At 47.1% G+C, this 18422-nt stretch overlaps 1 protein-coding gene across 1 annotated transcript; it reads right to left on the bottom strand.

Moving 5' to 3' along the window:
* Nucleotides 1–875: 875 nt before the first annotated feature.
* On the bottom strand, nucleotides 876–9862 carry LOC149462468 (uncharacterized). The gene is made up of 2 exons (XM_089676821.1): nucleotides 9858–9862; nucleotides 876–4534 (listed from the first exon to the last, which is right to left on the bottom strand). The coding sequence occupies exons 1-2, from the start codon at nucleotides 9860–9862 to the stop codon at nucleotides 3091–3093; spliced, it is 1449 nt and encodes a 482-aa protein (XP_089532947.1). The 3' UTR covers nucleotides 876–3090.
* Nucleotides 9863–18422: the final 8560 nt, after the last annotated feature.

Below are 18422 nucleotides of genomic sequence, written 5' to 3'. Positions count from 1 at the left end.
CACTTTTTGTTTCGCTTTTCAGTATTGGTGGGGCTTCCCCAGCCTTGTTTAGAGCCGCACAACCTTTGATGCCTTGGTGGGGAAGTTCTTCAAGTTCCGGGTCCATCTATCCACCCTTGTTCTGGGCCATAGAGGGCAGGAGGGGTTGTTTTGTGTTTACACCCGCAGTACCATTACTCCAGTCACTTTCCGGGTTGTTACCACCCCCCATTATTATCACTGTCCCAGCCCTTTCCATCTGTGGGAGGAGCTGAGTCTCCACCTCCTCATTAACACTGGGAGGCCTATAACAAACTCCAATGATGACCTTTGTAGTACCGCCCCCCATGTGCAGTTCCACCCGTAATCCTTCAGCCTCATCACACTCTCCATCAACTAGGTCCTCTTTCACACTCGCTCTGAGATCACTTCTCACATAGAGACAGACTCCACCCCCTTTCCTATTTCCCCCGTCTCTCCGAAAGAGAACCTAGCCAGGAATATGAATGGCCCAGTCATGTGAGGAATGAAGCCAAGATTCAGCAATACCAATTCAATCCTAGTTCTCTTCATGCACCAAACCTTCCAACTCACCGATTGTGCTGGGCACACTTCTGGCATTGGGGAACAAACACTTTCATTCTCTGACACCTTGTTCATTCACCGACACCTTGTTCATTCACTGACACCTTGTCCATTCACTTACACCTTGTACATTCACCGACACCTCCTTCATTCACTGACACCTTGTCCAGTCACTGACACCTCCTTCATTCACTGACACCTTGTTCATTCACCGACGCCTTGTTCATTCACCGACACCTTGTCCATTCACTTACACCTTGTCCATTCACTTACACCTTTGTACATTCACCGACACTTCACTCACTGACACCTTGTTCACACGGATTTTGAGCATTTTTTATTTTCATACAAATGGTACCAATTCCACTGGTTGTAACACCAACAAGTACTGACCTGTCTGATCTGTCTACCCCGTTAAAACTGAATTCTCCCTCCCCCCTCCATCCTAGTTTATATACTCCTCCAGCCTTCCCATAAACCCCTCCCCCAGCACAGCAGACCCCCTTCCATTTATATGCAGACCATCTCTAGCATATACAGTGAAGGAAATGTGTATTTGCTCCCAGGCTAATGTTGAATGTTCGCCCCTCACACAGAAATGATCGGTCTAACAATGGAATGTTCGCCCCTCACACAGAAATGATCGGTCTAACAATGGAATGTTCGCCCCTCACACAGAAATGATCGTTCTAACAATGGAATGTTTGGTGTAACACTGAGACAGAATACAACAACAAATTCAGCAGAAATGCGTCTAACAAATGATGACTGATCTGCCTGTTCATGAGGGAAAGAAGGATTTGATCCCCTTCACAAAACATGACTTAGTACTTGGTGGCCAATCCCTTGTTGGCAATCAGGTCATATGTTTCCGGGAGTTGGCCCCCAGGTTCGCACACATCTCAGGAGGGATTTTGGCCCACTCCTCTTGGCAGATCCTCTCCAAGTCATTAAGGTTTGGTGGCTGACATTTGGCAACTCAAAATTCCAGCTCCCTCCACAGATTTTCAATCGGATGAAGGTGTGGAGACTGGCTAGGCCACTCCAGGACCTTAATGTGCTTCTTCTTGAGCCGCTCCTTTGTTGCCTTGGCCGTGTGTTTTGGGTCATTGTCATGCTGGAACACCCATCCACGACACATTTTCAATGCCTTGGCTGAGGGAAGAAGGTTCTCACCCAAGATTTGATGGTACATTGCCCCATCCATCGTCCCTTTGATGCGGTGCAGTTGTTCTGTCCCCTTAGCAGAAAAACACCCCCAAAGCAGAATGTTTTCACCACCATGTTTCACAGTTGGGATGGTGTTCTTGGGGTCATAGGCAGCATTCCTCCTCCTCCAAACACGGCGAGTTGAGTTGATGCCAAAGAGCTGGATTTTGGTCTCCTCTGACCACAACACTTCCCACCAGTCCTCCTCGGCATCATTCAGATGTTCAGTGGCAGACTTCAGACGGGCCTGGACATGGGCTTTCCTGAGCAGAGGGACCGTGCGGGCACTGCAGGATTTCAGTCCTTGTCGGCGTAGTGTGTTACCAATTGTTTTCTTGGTGACTGTGGTCCCAGCTGCCTGGAGATCATTGACAAGATCCTCACGTGTAGTTCTGGGATGATTCCTCACTGTTCTCATGATCATTGACACTCCATGAGGTGAGCTCTTGCATGGTGCACCAGACCTAGGGAGACTGACACTTGTTTTGTGTTTCTTCCATTTGTGAATGATTGCACCAACTGTTGTCACCTTCTCACCAAGCTGCTTGGCCATAGTTTGGTAGCCCAGTCCAGCCTTGTGTAGGTCTACCATCTTGTCCCTGACATCCCTGGACAGCTCTTTGGTCTTTGCCATGGTGGAGAGTTTGGAATCTGATGGTCTGATTGCTCCTGTGGACAGGTGTCTTTTATACAGGTAACACAATGAGATTAGCAGCACTCCCTTTAAGAGACTGCTTCTAATCTCAGCTTGTTACCTGTATGAAAGACACCTGGGAGCCAGAAATCCTGCTGAATGATAGGGGATCAAATCCTTCTTTCCCTCATGAACATGCAAATCAGTCATCATTTGTTAGACGCATTTCTGCTGAATTTGTTGTTGTATTCTGTCTCTCAGTGTTACACCGAACATTCCATTGTTAGACCGATCATTTCTGTGTGAGGGGCGAACATTCAACATCAGAGGGGAGCAAATACACATTTCCTTCACTGTAGGCTGCACCCCAATGAAAAGTCAGCCCAGTGCTCTAGGCCAGCACTCCATTGTTATTCTTCTCCTGCCATCAATGACCAACCCGGTCCCACACTTCATCCATGTCTTTGGGGGCCTCTCATCTCCTTATGAACTGTTTCTTCCATGATGAAGATCAGCCATGGAGTATATCTGAGGTGTATATCAGGGTGTGCTTCTTCTCCACATGAGAGCTGGGATGTCCATCAACATTCATCTAGAAGACATTTCCTACACTAATACACCTCCAGGGTTGTGTGGAATCCATGATGTACATGAAGACAGGACTTCAGTGAGGAACATTTCCCTCACTCAGGACAGGAAAGTGGCTTCTCCCGCATGTGAGATCTCTGATGTTGGTAAAGATTGGACTTCTGTGAAAAACATTTCCCGCATTCAGGACAGGAATACGGCTTCTCTCCCGTGTGAGATCTCTGATGTCTGTAAAGATTGGACGTCTGTGAAAAACATTTCCCGCATTCAGAACAGGAATACGGCTTCTCCCCCGTGTGAGATCTCTGATGTGTGTGAAGCAAGACCTTGCATAAAAAACATTTCTCGCACTCTGGACAGGAATACAGCTTCTCCCCTGTGTGAAATCTCTGATGTCTGTGAAGATCAGTCTTCTGTGAAAAACATTTCCCGCACTCAGGACAGGAATACGGCTTCTCCCTCATGTGTGATCTCTTGTGTCTATGAAGACTGGACGTATCTGAATAACATTTCGGGCACTCAGGACAGGAATACGGCTTCTCCCCCGTGTGAGTTCTCTGATGTATATGAAGATTGTACTTTTTTGAAAAACATTTCCCGCACTCAGGACAGAAAAATGGCTTCTCCCCCGTGTGTGATCGCTGATGTAAATGAAGTTTGGCTGTATCTGAAAAACATTTCCCGCACTCAGGACAGGAATTTGGCTTCTCCCCTGCGTGAGATTTCTGATGCATGTAAAGATTGCACTTCCTTGAAAAACATTTCCCACACTCAAAACATGAATACGGCTTCTCCCCCATGTGAAATCTCTGATGATTGTAAAGATAGGACTTCTGTGTAAAACATTTCCCACACTCAGGACAGGAATACGGCTTCTCCCCCGTGTGAGATCTCTGATGTTTATGAAGACTGGACTTGTCTGAAAAACATTTCCCACACTCAGGACAGGAATACGGCTTCTCCCCCGTGTGAGATCTCCGATGTTTATGAAGACTGGACTTGTCTGAAAAACATTTCCCACACTCAGGACAGGAATGTGGCTTCTCCCCCGTGTGAGATCTCCGATGTTTATGAAGACTGGACTTGTCTGAAAAACATTTCCCACACTCAGGACAGGAATGTGGCTTCTCACCTGTGTGAGATCTCTGATGTGTGTTAAGACTGGGCTTACTTGAATAACATTTCCCACACTCAGTACAGGAATACGGCTTCTCCCCCGTGTGAGATCTCTGATGTATGTGAAGACTGAACTTCCTTGAAAAACATTTCCCACACTCAGGACAGGAATACGGCTTCTCCCCCGTGTGAGATGTTTGATGTTTGGACAGACTGGACTTATCTAAAAAACATTTCCCGCACTCAGAACAGAAATATGGCTTCTCTCCCGTGTGAGATCTTTCATGCACATTAAGATGTGATTTATAATGGAAACCTTTCCCGCACTCAGTACAGGAGAACCTCTTCCCTGTTGGAAGGCCGGCCCGGTCCCGCACAGTCTGAGGTTCCTCAGGATACAAGGAATCTGATGATCCATCTACACTGGGTGGTGCCGGATGGACATTGGAGGGAGCCGGGTTTTCTCCTGGACTATACTGTGTGATGTCCTCATCTTCTACTTTCCAGTCTGGAGACAAAGTGAGACAATCCTCAGAGGTTTTCCTCATCTCCAGGCCATGGACTAAAATACAAAGACAAAGAGGATTACTAGACAGGAGCTGATTGGTTCCCCCAAACCAGGACTCCGCCCACATCAGGCAGCTTGGTCTCTAAGGAGCTTACAATTCCACCCTCAAGGGAACTAGGAAATGGCTCCTCTGATCTCCTACCAGGTCATTTCTTTATTCATGGACCTTAGTCAGAGAGTGAGGAAACAACCAGAACTGTCTTTTATAGGAGGGACAGTGATGAGGGGATTATAGGACGAGGGTCCCCACCCCCTCTATCACTCATCACCATCTTCCCAACACAAGAAGTACTGCACTTCCCTATTTACTCCATGATTTAGTCATGAAGAACAGCGGGGCTGAGCCCCACCAGAGGTCAGAGAGTGAGGATGGGGGGAGAACAACCAAGATGAAGACTGGACTGATCCTGAAGACCACCATCATTGGGGTATTGACTCCTCCCTCATTATCACTTTCTGTTTAAGGGTCCAAAGTTGGAGGATGTTATCACATTATTATCACCATGTAAAAGTCTGTGCTCCAATCACATCATCCGATATAAAATGTGCAGCTGGGAGGAAATGGGGGGAACAAGAGAATCCATATTATGTGTATATATAGCAGTGGGGGGAGGGGGGAGAGCAGAAGTCAGGAGTATGGAATGTACAATATAGAGTATATAGTGCAGGGGTCAGGAGTATGTAATGTACAACATAGAGTATATAGTGCAGGGGTCAGGAGTATGTAATGTACAATATAGAGTATATAGTGCAGGGGTCAGGAGTATGTAATGTACAACATGGAGTATATAGTGCAGGGGTCAGGAGTATGTAATGTACATTATAGAGTATATAGTGCAGGGGTCAGGAGTATGTAATGTACAACATAGAGTATATAGTGCAGGGGTCAGGAGTATGTAATGTACAACATAGAGTATATAGTGCAGGGGTCAGGAGTATGTAATGTACAATATGGAGTATATAGTGCAGGGGTCAGGAGTATGTAATGTACAACATGGAGTATATAGTGCAGGGGTCAGGAGTATGTAATGTACAACATAGAGTATATAGTGCAGGGGTCAGGAGTATGTAATGTACAACATAGAGTATATAGTGCAGGGGTCAGGAGTATGTAATGTACAACATGGAGTATATAGTGCAGGGGTCAGGAGTATGTAATGTACAACAGAGTATATAGTGCAGGGGTCAGGAGTATGTAAGGTACAACATAGAGTATATAGTGCAGGGGTCAGGAGTATGTAATGTACAACATAGAGTATATAGTGCAGGGGTCAGGAGTATGTAATGTACAACATGGAGTATATAGTGCAGGGGTCAGGAGTATGTAATGTACAACATAGAGTATATAGTACAGAGGTCAGGAGTATGTAATGTACAACAGAGTATATAGTGCACGGGTCAGGAGTATGTAATGTACAACAGAGTATATAGTGCAGGGGTCAGGAGTATGTAATGTACAACATAGAGTATATAGTGCAGGGGTCAGGACTATGGAATGTTCAACAAAGAGTATATAGTGCAGGGGTCAGGACTATGGAATGTTCAACATAGAGTATATAGTGCAGTGGTCAGGAGTATGTAATGTACAACATAGAGTATATAGTGCAGGGGTCAGGAGTATGTAATGTACAACATAGAGTATATAGTGCAGGGGTCAGGAGTATGTAATGTACAACACAGAGTATATAGTGCAGAAGTCAGGAGTATGGAATGTACAACATAGAGAATATAGTGCAGGGGTCAGGAGTATGTAATGTACAACATAGATTATATAGTGCAGGGGTCAGGAGTATGTAATGTACAATATAAATTATATAATGTAATGGTCAGGACTCATAATATTGGTATTCAGTAATTTAAGGTCCTTAAAGGGTTGCTTGCCTCCCATCTCCTGAGACTGCACTCAGTGACTTGGGGCTGAGACACTACAGACATATCCCTCCACCCGGCACAGGCAGCAGATAACAGAGAAGGTCCCCTGGAGGAGTCAGGCACAAGGCAGGAGACCCCAGTCACATGTCCTGGGTGCCTACATTATGCAATGCTTAGAGTAAAAATCAACATTTTGCTGCCAGCTGAACCCCAGAACCTCCATAAATCCAGTCTAGATACATAAATTGTGTCTGCAGCACAGAGAAGGAAGATTATCCGAGAGAAATCCAGGAATACAGGACGGGGAACACAGCTCAGGAAAGTGACCAGGGGATTACAGGCTGATATCACCCAGTCCCCGCCCTACTCTGGACCAATCAGTGAGCAGTATGGGTGGAGGAATGGATTTAGTGTTCATGACCCACCTGTGCTGATCTCTGTAGGAGTGTCCTCCTCTATAAATGTCCCCGTTATTCCATCCTCCTCCATAGACTGCTGATCATCCCTCACATACGCCTCTTCTTCTTCTGCTTTCACCTCAAATTCTATATCGATTGGATCTCCACTCTAAATCAAGGAAATGAGAGAAAATATCATCTGTAAAATGTAAGATTTATGATTGTGACATCACACACAAAATCCACACATTGTCTCCCTTCACAGAAGCAGATCACATGTGATATGTGGGTACATTTCCCCTAAATACCGCATGCCATCCTGGAACTGTCCATTTCCTATCCCGTGTTGCGGTATTGACCACAAACACTGAACACGCTCAGTAAATACCGCATGAACAGGCGTTACATTCACAGAAGGAAATAAAGAATGAAATGCATGCGGTCATTAATTAGTGGTGGAGACATGCGGCATTCAGGAAATGTGTACTGCTTGGTAAAGAGTGGGCGGCCGCTGGCATCCTTAACAACCAGTAAACAACATGGTTGTTAGGGAGCGAGCGGCTGCCGCATCCAAACCAACCGATAAATCTAAAAAAAAAGAATTACCAGCAAGGAAATATTAAGAAAATGGCGTAGGATTCCCTCCTTGGGGGGTCTAGTATGGATTTTGAAAGGGGGCCCCTTGCCAAAATGAAAGAAATACATACCAGACCCCTATCTGAGCATGCAGCACAGCAAATCAGAAAAGGGGGGACAAGCAAGTGACCCCCCCCTCCAGAAACATACCAGGCCACGTGCCCATAACATGGAGTGGATGCTCTGGGGCGGGGGGGGGAGCTTTGCTCCCCCAGAGCACCTTGTCCATGTTGATGGAGACAAGGGACTGTTCCCTACAACCCAGGCTAGTGGCTGTGGGGGTTTGCAGGCAGGAGACTTACAAAAAGTAACAAGGGGGCCCTCAGATCCCTCACCCCATGTGAATGAGTATGGGGTACATGGTACCCCTAATTATTCGCCCCAAAAAAGTATTCTGTTATATAGACAGCAGGCAGTTTTTGACAAGTCCTTTATTAACCACTTGCCTACCAGGCACTTATACCCCCTTATTTACCAGGCCAATTTTCAGCTTTCAGCGCTGCCGCACTTTGATTGACAATTGCGCGGTCATGCAACATTGTACCCATATGAAATTTTGATCATTTTTTTCTCACAAATAGAGCTTTCTTTTGGTGGTATTTAATTGCCACTGGGCGCTTTACTTTTTGCGCTATAAATAAAAAAAATGCAAAAAATTTTTATTATAAAATTTTTCAAACAGGTATTTTTTCTCCTTCACTGATGTGCGTTGATGAGGCGGCACTGATAGGTGACACTGATGATGGGTACTGATAGACGGCACTGACTGGCATCACTGCTGGGCACTGACTGGTGGCACTGACTGGCACAACCCCTGGGCACTGACTGGTGGCACTGCTGGGCGGCACTGGTGGGTGGCACTGGTGGGCAGCACTGGTGGGTGGGCACAGGTGGGTGGCACTGGTGGGTGGGCACAGGTGGGTGGCACTTCTGGGCACAGGTAGGTGGCACTTCTGGGCACAGGTGTGTGACACTGCAGAGGGGCACAGGTGGGTGCACTGCTGGGCACAGGTGGGTGCACTGCTGGGCACAGGTGGGTGATCTGCTGGGCACAGGTGGGCGGAGCTAGTGGGCACACTGCTGGGCACAGGTGGGCGGAACTTACGGGTGGCACTGCTGGGCACCGATCATCAGGGCACTGATCATCAGTGTCCTGATGATCGGTGCCGATCCCCGCTCTGACAACTGCCGGTTCTCGGCAGTACTTTCCTCACGATCTGACAGCGTGAGGAAAGTGCAGCCGAGAACCGGCACTTGCATTTCCCTCTGATCAGCGTGTCATTGGACACCGCTGATCACGTGGTAAAAGGCCGCTGGGATCGGCCTTTTACCACATCACGTGATCAGCTGTGTCCGTAGGACACAGCGATCACGGAGATCGCCGGGTGCGCGCCCGAGCGCGTTCTGGGGGGACGTCATATGACGTCCACCCAGAACTGGCCAGCCGCAGTGAAGCCGTCATTCGGCTATCTGCGGTCGGCTACTAGTTAAAAAAGAAAAATAAAGCAAAATGTCCCCCCCGGTGTAGATCCATCATCAATCACGATGCTCGCTGTCACGGAAAGAAAAGCTCCGCTCCCAATGAAGACTCCCCTCTGTCTGACAGCTCTGCTGCCTCCTGCCACTAAATATACTAAGAGACGGTGTCACTCGGTGACGTCACTGACTGAGGCATGTTGTATTGGTGATGTCACTGACCGGGGCATGTTGTATTGGTAACGTCACTGACCGGGGCATGTTGTATTCGTGACGTCACTGACCGGGGCATGTTGTATTCGTGACGTCACTGACCGGGGCATGTTGTATTGGTGACGTAACAAGAGGGCAAGGCCACCCAGTGATGTCACAGGGTAGTAGCATTCCTTAGTTTATTTAGAAGTGGGAGGCGACAAAGCTGTCAGATGTCAGGAGGGGAGCTTTGTTTTTTCAGCGATGACAGCGAGTATCGTGATTGGATCATCGATGGATCTACATCAGGGGGATATTGCTCTTTATTTTTGTTTTGTCAAAAATTTATTCCAGTGTTTTTTTTTACACTACACTGTTTGGTGAATGAATAGGGGTACTATGTACTCTAAACTCATTCACATTGTGGGGGGGCGGGATCTGGGGGCCTCCATGTTAAAGGTGGCTTCCAGATTCCAATAAGTCCCCCACCCAAAGCCCCCCCACAACCACTGCCCAGGGTTGTGAAGAAGGGACCCTTGTCCCCATCGCCATGGGGACAAGGTGCTTTTGGGGGCGCAGAGTGCCCCTGCCCTGAAGCACCCACCCCATGTTGAGAATATGTGGCCTGGTATGGTTCAGGAGGAAGGTGGGCACTCACTAAGGGTCTGGTATTGATTTTGGAGGGGAACTCACTCCTTTAATTTTATTTTTTTGGCATCGGGGTTCCCCTCAAAATCCATACCAGACCTGTCACAGCTGTCAGCAGGGAACTTGGCGGCCGTCCGCTCCTTGTTTACTGGTTGTTGGGGACACTGGCGGCTGCCCTCTCCTTAACAACAAGCTATTTACAAGTGTTGCTATGGACACCAGTGGTAAATTCCCCGCAGGATTCACTACTAAAAAACAGAATGCAGCATCTTACTACATACTGGGATACGGGAAGATACCGCTTTGTGATTGGAGCCCATAGTCTCTACAAGTCCATGTTCTAGATTCTCCATCCCACCAACCTTGTAATAGTGAGGGATGGTGTGACCTTCTTGTGTGGAATCCCGGGAATACAGGGGACGGGGACATCTCTCTGGTGGGTTCCTGGTATTAGGTGGCTCCATCATATCCTTGTGTCCTTCTGAAAACTCCTCCATTACTCCATACTCCTCATCCTCCTCTTTATACTCTTCTTTAACATCAATATTATCATCCCCGAGGATTCCACTCTGAAAGATATAATAAAACATTCATTGTAACAAACATGCTGTGTATAAATCACAACTACCAATAATTGTCATCATCTACCTGATGATGGTGAGGGATGGTGTGACCTTCCTGTGTGGAATCCCGGGAATCCAGAGGACGGGGACATCTCTCTGGTGGGTTCCCATGACTGGATCCATCTGTAGGAAACACACACACTGACTGAATCCATTGTTTCTATGTGTTTATCAGATGATGGGGGATCTAGGTGGATCCTCCGTACTGCTCTCTCCTTTACAATAAAGTCTCCTCTTACCCGGTGATGTGAGGGGCGGCTGATTGTCCATCATGACGTCCTTGTAGAGATCCTTGTGTCCTTCTAAATACTCCCACTCCTCCATGGAGAAATAGACAGTGACACCCTGACACCTTATAGGAACCTGACACACACAATGATACAGTCACCATCCAGACACATCCCTTGTCTGTTACTGGAGAATGTCCCAGAATTTCCGGCACCGCTCACCTCTCCTGTCAGCAGCTCCATCATCTTCTTGGTGACTTCTAGAATCTTCTGTGTCTTCTGTCTTGTAGGGATCAGGGATGGAGGTGGGGGGATGGTGATGGGATTCTGGATTCTCGAGGATCTTGTGGTCATACGATGAGATCTCCTTCTGGTGTCATTGTCGGTAGATTTCTTCATGACTCCTGTACAGTTCTGTGTGATACAAAGATAAATCTCACTCTCCCATAATCCCTCACTTCTATGGTCAGCTCTAGATTTATTCTCCAGGGATTGGCCACAATGTGCCGACTCAGCAAAGGACAGACATCTCCATCCAATGATATGATGACAATGGGGTCAGATTTATAGCTCCTTCTAGAAGTCATATAATAGAGTCACTAATGGTTTACTAGTAAGGCTCACTGACCCACCAGGAAATGTCACCCATGGATTTAGTGGTCAGTGGGCGTGGCATGCTGGTAATCATGGGTCTCTCTGATTGGACTAAAGCTGAGATTGTTCTCTTCTATAACCAATGCCGCCATCTTGTGCTATAACCAAATCTCATAGAGTCCGGACACTTTATGTATTCATAGTACTTGTGTGGATGTCGTTATTGATTACAGAACATCAGAAGACTTCAAGTGACTCTGAATACCTCCCAGTGTACAGCCGAGTCAGATTTAACCCCTTCATTACACTCACCTCTCCAGTCAGCAGGCTGAGGATCTCCAGGGTGAGCTTCAATATCGTCTCATTCCGGGGAAATTCCTTCCTTACAATCTTCACAAAACCCAAAGTCTGCTGATTGTCCATCATGACGTCCTTGTAGAGGTCCTTGTGTCCTTCTAAATACTCCCACTCCTCCATGGAGAAATAGACAGTGACACCCTGACACCTTATAGGAACCTGACACACACAATGATACAGTCACCATCCAGACACATCCCTTGTCTGTTACTGGAGAATGTCCCAGAATTCCCGGCACCGCTCACCTCTCCTGTCAGCCGATGGACCATCATGGTGGTCAGTTCCAGAATCTTCTGCTCTTTCTCCCTCTCAGGTATCAGAGAATGAGATGGAGGCACCATGGTGAGGCTCCGGGTTCTGCTCCATCCTCCTGAGATTGGCTCCCCACTAGACTTCTTCTTTACAACATAATCCTACAGATCAGGAGACAAATAAAACAATATCAACCACCTGACATCATCTAAATGTGTGCAAAAATAAAATGGTCTATTGACCTGAATAGACAAGAGTGATGTCATGTGACCTCCCAGAATCCTCCTCACCTCTCCGGTCAGGTCTGTGTTTTATTAATAGAGATAAGTGATGTCATGTGACCTCCCAGAATCCTCCTCACCTCTCCGGTCAGGTCTGTGTTTTATTAATAGAGATAAGAGTGATGTCATGTGACCTCCCAGAATCCTCCTCACCTCTCCGGTCAGGTCTGTGTTGTATTAATAGAGATGAGAGTGATGCCATGTGACCTCCCAGAATCCTCCTCACCTCTCCGGTCAGGTCTGTGTTTTTTTAATACAGATCAGAGTGATGTCATGTGACCTCCCAGAATCCTCCTCACCTCTCCGGTCAGCAGGTAGATGATCTCCAGGGTGAGGTTTAGTATCTTCTCAGTCATGTGACTCCGGTCCTCCTCCATCCTCATTGGTGCCATCATGTGATCTATACAGGTCTCCTTGTAGACGGATAACTTTGGGAAATGAAAGTAAGAATGATTTGGATGGTATTGGTCACACAATAATAGGATGTGGATGTGAGGGGGGAATAGGAGGGTTGCTGGACATTGAAGAACTACTCCCCCCATGGGAAGACATTTTGTTTGGACTGTTTAGTGTTTACTACAATTTTGGGGTCCGGGGCCCCTTTTCTCTGTTGGGTTTGTTTGGTCTCTGAACTGGTTTTGATGAGTTTTAGATCTGCAGACAAGGAATGATAAATCTGATCCTTCCTATGACTAGTTTGCTCTGAGGCAGTGCTGTGAGGTCAATGTCGGCTCATCATGCAGGGATGGTCACTTTACATCACCCGACGCCCGGGACATGTAGTTCTGGGGGCCGGGCAAGTATTGTGTTTAATCTTTATCCCTGCTGAGGGCAAGCCGCAGGGCTCTCCTTTCAGGTGCCAGCCTCTGCCACCCCGTGTGTGTGATCCTCTCCTGTACTTACTATGCTTTCCCGGCTCTGCTTGCCCATCTGTGGGCCCGGGTCAGCGGGTGTCGGAGGGTAGAGGGGACGGAGGAGAGCGGACACGTTCACTGCCTTCTTGTCCTGACCCAGAAGTGACGTTATGACAGATTTCCCGACCATCGAGGCCGGCAAAGAATGTAATGCGGTGCGATGTGCTCTACATTACATCCAATGGAGTACAGGGGAGACATTGGGGGTCTTTTAGACCCTGGATGTCTCAATAAAGAGAACCTGTCATCAAAAGTCATCACATAGAGGACTTTGTCCCATTAAGTAAAAATGCTTTTTTTTAATTGTAAAGAATTAAAGTTACACCCAAGTACATAACTCCTACCCCCCACCCCCACATATATGCACACCCAAACGTAAGAGCACACGCTGGAGGGCCTACACGTGATAACATTGATTGTGATACACGTTACATATCGCCGGTCACACCAGAATGAGAGGATAATTCTAGGAGCAGACCTCCTCCGTACTCTATACTGATGACCTAGAAGGGGCTATAAATGTGTCACCTATAGATAATACCGGGGACTAAAGGTTGTCACCATTTCAGCACACACAACTTAAGGTTTGACATGTTGGATATCTATTTACTCGCTGCAACCTCGGCTTTTATATTTTTACACATAAATGGGTCATTTATTGCTTTTTGTGCCCTGAAATCAGCTTAAGTGTATTTTTTAGTGAAATTTGGCATTTCCTAGACTTTGTGATAATATTTTGTGACATAAAAAATTAGAACTGCCGCTATTTTATTCTCTAAAGTCTCTACTTTCAGAAAATCGATATTTGGGGGGTTTTGTGTCATCTTCAGGATAAAATGATTTTTTAAATGTGCAAAAAAGGCTCTGGGAGTGAAAGGAGGAAGGATAAGCCGGACACTCCCCTTTCCTGAGGAGCAGCCAATCGGTTCTCATTACACTGCAAGGTCTCTCCCCTCCCTGCTAGTCCCCGGGTGCGGTGCTGGAGACAGGCGGGGGAGGGGAGGAGGAGATAAACAGAACAATGTTACACATATTACACATTTAAGTTGCTATAAAGCCCCTTTCATTTTTTTAAAGCCACAAACATTCCTAAAAGAGCCTCAGATTTATATACATTTGTTGTAAATAGGAAATTACATCTTATTACCTCCTCTGCTGCCACTTCCACCAACGTCTGATATACTTTTTCCCGCCTCACCTCTCATCTGGAACTTCCTGTCTGTGCCTTACATCACTTCCTGTCTATACCTGACATCACTTCCTGTCTATCCTTGACATCACTTCCTGTCTGCATTCCATAAAGACTTCCTGTGTGAGTATAGGTGAGATCCCCACCTTGTGGAGATCAGAGGAACTGCAGCCCCGAGATCCATCCCATAATCCCCCTTCCTGTATAATATGTACCTTACAGGGATACTACGGGAGATGAAACATTACTGAATAAAGGAAGAAGAAATAAATGTAACTCTTATGTAACCAACTGTTCAACAAACATCTCTTATTACATATAGAAAAGTCTTACAAACACAGAACACAAAATACAAATGTATAGCTAATGAGAGCGATCCCGCCAAACCTGATCCTTCTGGGGGGGACAATGCAAAAATATATATCAATCCACTCATAATGACATCATCTTCTGGGAGTGTCTGCACATCCATCCATTTCATACACATTTCATTGTCTCAGCGGATCTCCTGCAGCCTATTAGCACCCATTTCCCTCTCTATGTCTCAGCGGATCTACTGCAGCCTATTAGCACCCATTTCCCTTTCTATGTCTTAGCGGATCTCCTGCAGCCTATTAGCTCCCATTTCCCTTTCTATGTCTCAGAGGATCTCCTGCAGCCTATTAGCTCCCATTTCCCTTTCTATGTCTCAGCGGATCTCCTGCAGCCTATTAGCTCCCATTTCCCTTTCTATGTCTCAGCGGATCTCCTGCAGCCTATTAGTGCCCATTTCCTTCTCTATGTCTCAGCGGATCTCCTGCAGCCTATTAGCTCCCATTTCCCTTTCTATGTCTCAGCGGATCTCCTGCAGCCTATTAGCACCCATTTCCCTTTCTATGTCTCAGCGGATCTCCTGCAGCCTATTAGCGCCCATTTCCCTCCCTATGTCTCAGCAGATCTCCTGCAGCCTATTAGCACCCAGTTCCCTCTCTATGTCTCAGCGGATCTCCTGCAGCCTATTAGCTCCCATTTCCCTCTCTATGTCTAAGCAGATCTCCTGCAGCCTATTAGCTCCCATTTCCCTCTCTATGTCTCAGCGGATCTCCTGCAGCCTATTAGCTCCCATTTCCCTTTCTATGTCTCAGCGGATCTCCTGCAGCCTATTAGCTCCCATTTCCCTTTCTATGTCTCAGCGGATCTCCTGCAGCCTATTAGCGCCCATTTCCCTCCCTATGTCTCAGCAGATCTCCTGCAGCCTATTAGCACCCAGTTCCCTCTCTATGTCTCAGCAGATCTCCTGCAGCCTATTAGCTCCCATTTCCCTCTCTATGTCTCAGCGGATCTCCTGCAGCCTATTAGCACCCATTTCCCTCCCTATGTCTCAGCAGATCTCCTGCAGGGTATTAGCACCCATTTCCCTTTCTATGTCTCGGCAGATCTCCTGCAGCCTATTAGCTCCCATTTCCCTCTCTATGTCTCAGCGGATCTCCTGCAGCCTATTAGCACCCATTTCCCTCTCTATATCTCAGCAGATCTCCTGCAGCCTATTAGCACCCATTTCCCTCTCTATGTCTCAGCAGATCTCCTGCAGCCTATTAGCACCCATTTTCCTCTCTATGTCTCAGCAGATCTCCTGCAGCCTATTAGCACCCATTTCCCTCTCTATGTCTCAGCGGATCTACTGCAGCCTATTAGCACCCATTTCCCTCTCTATGTCACACATTACAACAAGCAGTCACAAAGGTAAATGTAAAATAAAAGCAGAGAGGGAGAGAAGGCTGATAAAGCAGCTCATCGATGAGAGGTACATAAGAACATACAATGTCAATACAAAACAGTGACATGGCCATCAATCACAAACGATCGGAGCAGACGGATCGGTGTCATAGGTGTCCCGTGGGTCCTGAACTGCCTCCAGCGCAGGGACAGTAGCAGGGTGTAAAGCAGGTAGGTACTCCAACTTTCTCATTTCTGCTCTGACCTTCATCAGTGCCGGTAACATGGGGGACATAGAAGACAGCCAATGCATGGGAATGGTTCTCCTGGCTGCCCTCAGAATGGAGGTGGAAAGTTTCCTCGCACATTTAGAGAGACCCGAAAAGGTAGACCCAACAGAAAGTAAATGGGCTCAAAAGGGACAGGAGCCCACAGAAGTAACCACAATGGGGTAAGGACCTCCTCCAAAAGGGCGCAATGGACCGGCAATCCCAAAAAATGTGGAAAAGAGTGTCAGTTTCCGTCCCACAACACCAGCAAACAGAAGAAACATTCAGGTTACTATCATGGAGAACCTCAGGGGTCCGATACCAAAACATGGGGGTCTTAGAAGGATTTTCTGTACACATTACACACACAGAAGATTTAGAAGAGGCCTCCCAAATCCTACTCCATTGATCCAACCCAATATCACATTGAAGGAAACGGGACCATTTACACATATAAAGGGGAGAACCAATAGAAAAAGGGCGACATCTACAAGCAATGTATACGTAGCGGAAATGATGTCCCGGTGGTGTGGGCCTTGGATGCAGATATGATCTAAAGGGGTAGGTTGTTCAAGAGTCAGAGAAGAGGCTTTGGGGGCAAAAATGTGTTGTATCTGTAGATAAAATACTGATGGGGTGGAATGCGAGCAGCTTTTTGAATGTCAGGGAAGGATTTAAGGTTGTGAATTACGGGATTGACCAAATGTCACAATTGGAATAGATTAGCCTCAGCCCAAGGAGGGACTCGACCAATGGCCAGACCATCTGGGAGACTTGGATTAAAAATGATGTTGGTCAAGGGGGAACACTTAGAGCCTAGGATGAATGTAACCCTACACCTCCTCCATATAGACAACATAAACTGCATGGGTCCTAATATGAGAGGAGAGGTAGTGCGGGCTGTGACAAAATAAGTCCCCCTCATTCCCTCTTTACACCAAGTCATGGCCAGACATGCACGCCTCTGTTAGCTAGTCGCTGTGGGCGTGTGCATGTGGGTGGGATCTGTGACAGCCTCTGATGACTCCTCTGTCATCCAATAAAGCTGATGGACCTCTGATGTCTTCCTTGTCCTACAATGAAGCTGATGGACCTCTGATGTCTCCCCTGTCCTCTGATGAAGTTGATGGACCTCTGATGTCTTCCTTGTCCTACGATGAAGCTGATGGACCTCTGATGTCTCCCCTGCCCTCTGATAAAGCTGATGAACCTCTGATGTCTCCCTTGTTCTACAATGAAGCTGACGGACATTTTGATATCTCCCCTGTTCTCAGATGAAGCTGATAGACCTCTAATGTCTCTCCTGTCATCTGATGAAGCTGATGGACCTCTGATGTCTCCCTTGTCCTCCAATAAAGCTGATGGAACTCTGATGTCTCCCTTGTCCTACAATGAAGCTGATGGACCTCTGATGTCTCCCCTGTCCTTTAATGAAGCTGATAGACCTTTGATTTCTCCTCTGTCCTCTGATGAAGTTAATGGACCTCTGATGTCTCCCCTGTCTCCAATGAGGCTGATGGACCTCTGATGTCTGCCTATCCTCTGATGAAGCTGATGGACCTCTGATGACTCCCCAGCCCTCTGATAAAGCTGATGAACCTCTGATGTCTCCCTTGTTCTACAATGAAGCTGATGGACATTTTGATTTCTCCCCTGTTCTCAGATGAAGCTGATAGACTTCTAATGTCTCTCCTGTCATCTGATGAAGCTGATGGACCTCTGATGTCTCCCCACAACGTGCTGTCAACAGCCCTTGACTCACTAGCGCCTTTAACCACACGCAACATCAGACCCCGACCGCTCCAGCCCTGGCAGACTGATCACACCAAAACCCTCAAATGACACAGTTGTGCCCTGGAGCGACGATGGTGCAAAACCAAATCCCAACAAGCCTTCACCCGCTACAAATCTGCCTTCTACACCTGTACCTCAATGCAGCCAAACAAGCCTACTTCCTGACCCTCATCAAGGCCCTCTCCTCCAATCCTTGCCGACTCTTCTCTACCTTCAACTCTCTACTCTCGCCACACCACCTCCACCCAGCACCTCACTCACCACCCTTGCGATTGCCAATCACTTCAAAAACAAGATTGACACAATTCACAAGGACATTGCCACAA

Source organism: Staurois parvus, unplaced genomic scaffold (genome assembly GCF_062004578.1).
Source record: "Staurois parvus isolate SC_StPar_1 unplaced genomic scaffold, SC_StPar_1.0 ptg000174l, whole genome shotgun sequence".
In the NCBI taxonomy this organism is placed as follows: domain Eukaryota; kingdom Metazoa; phylum Chordata; class Amphibia; order Anura; family Ranidae; genus Staurois; species Staurois parvus.
The sequence above is the reverse complement of the archived record's forward strand: the minus strand, read 5'-3'. Positions and strand labels throughout refer to the sequence as shown.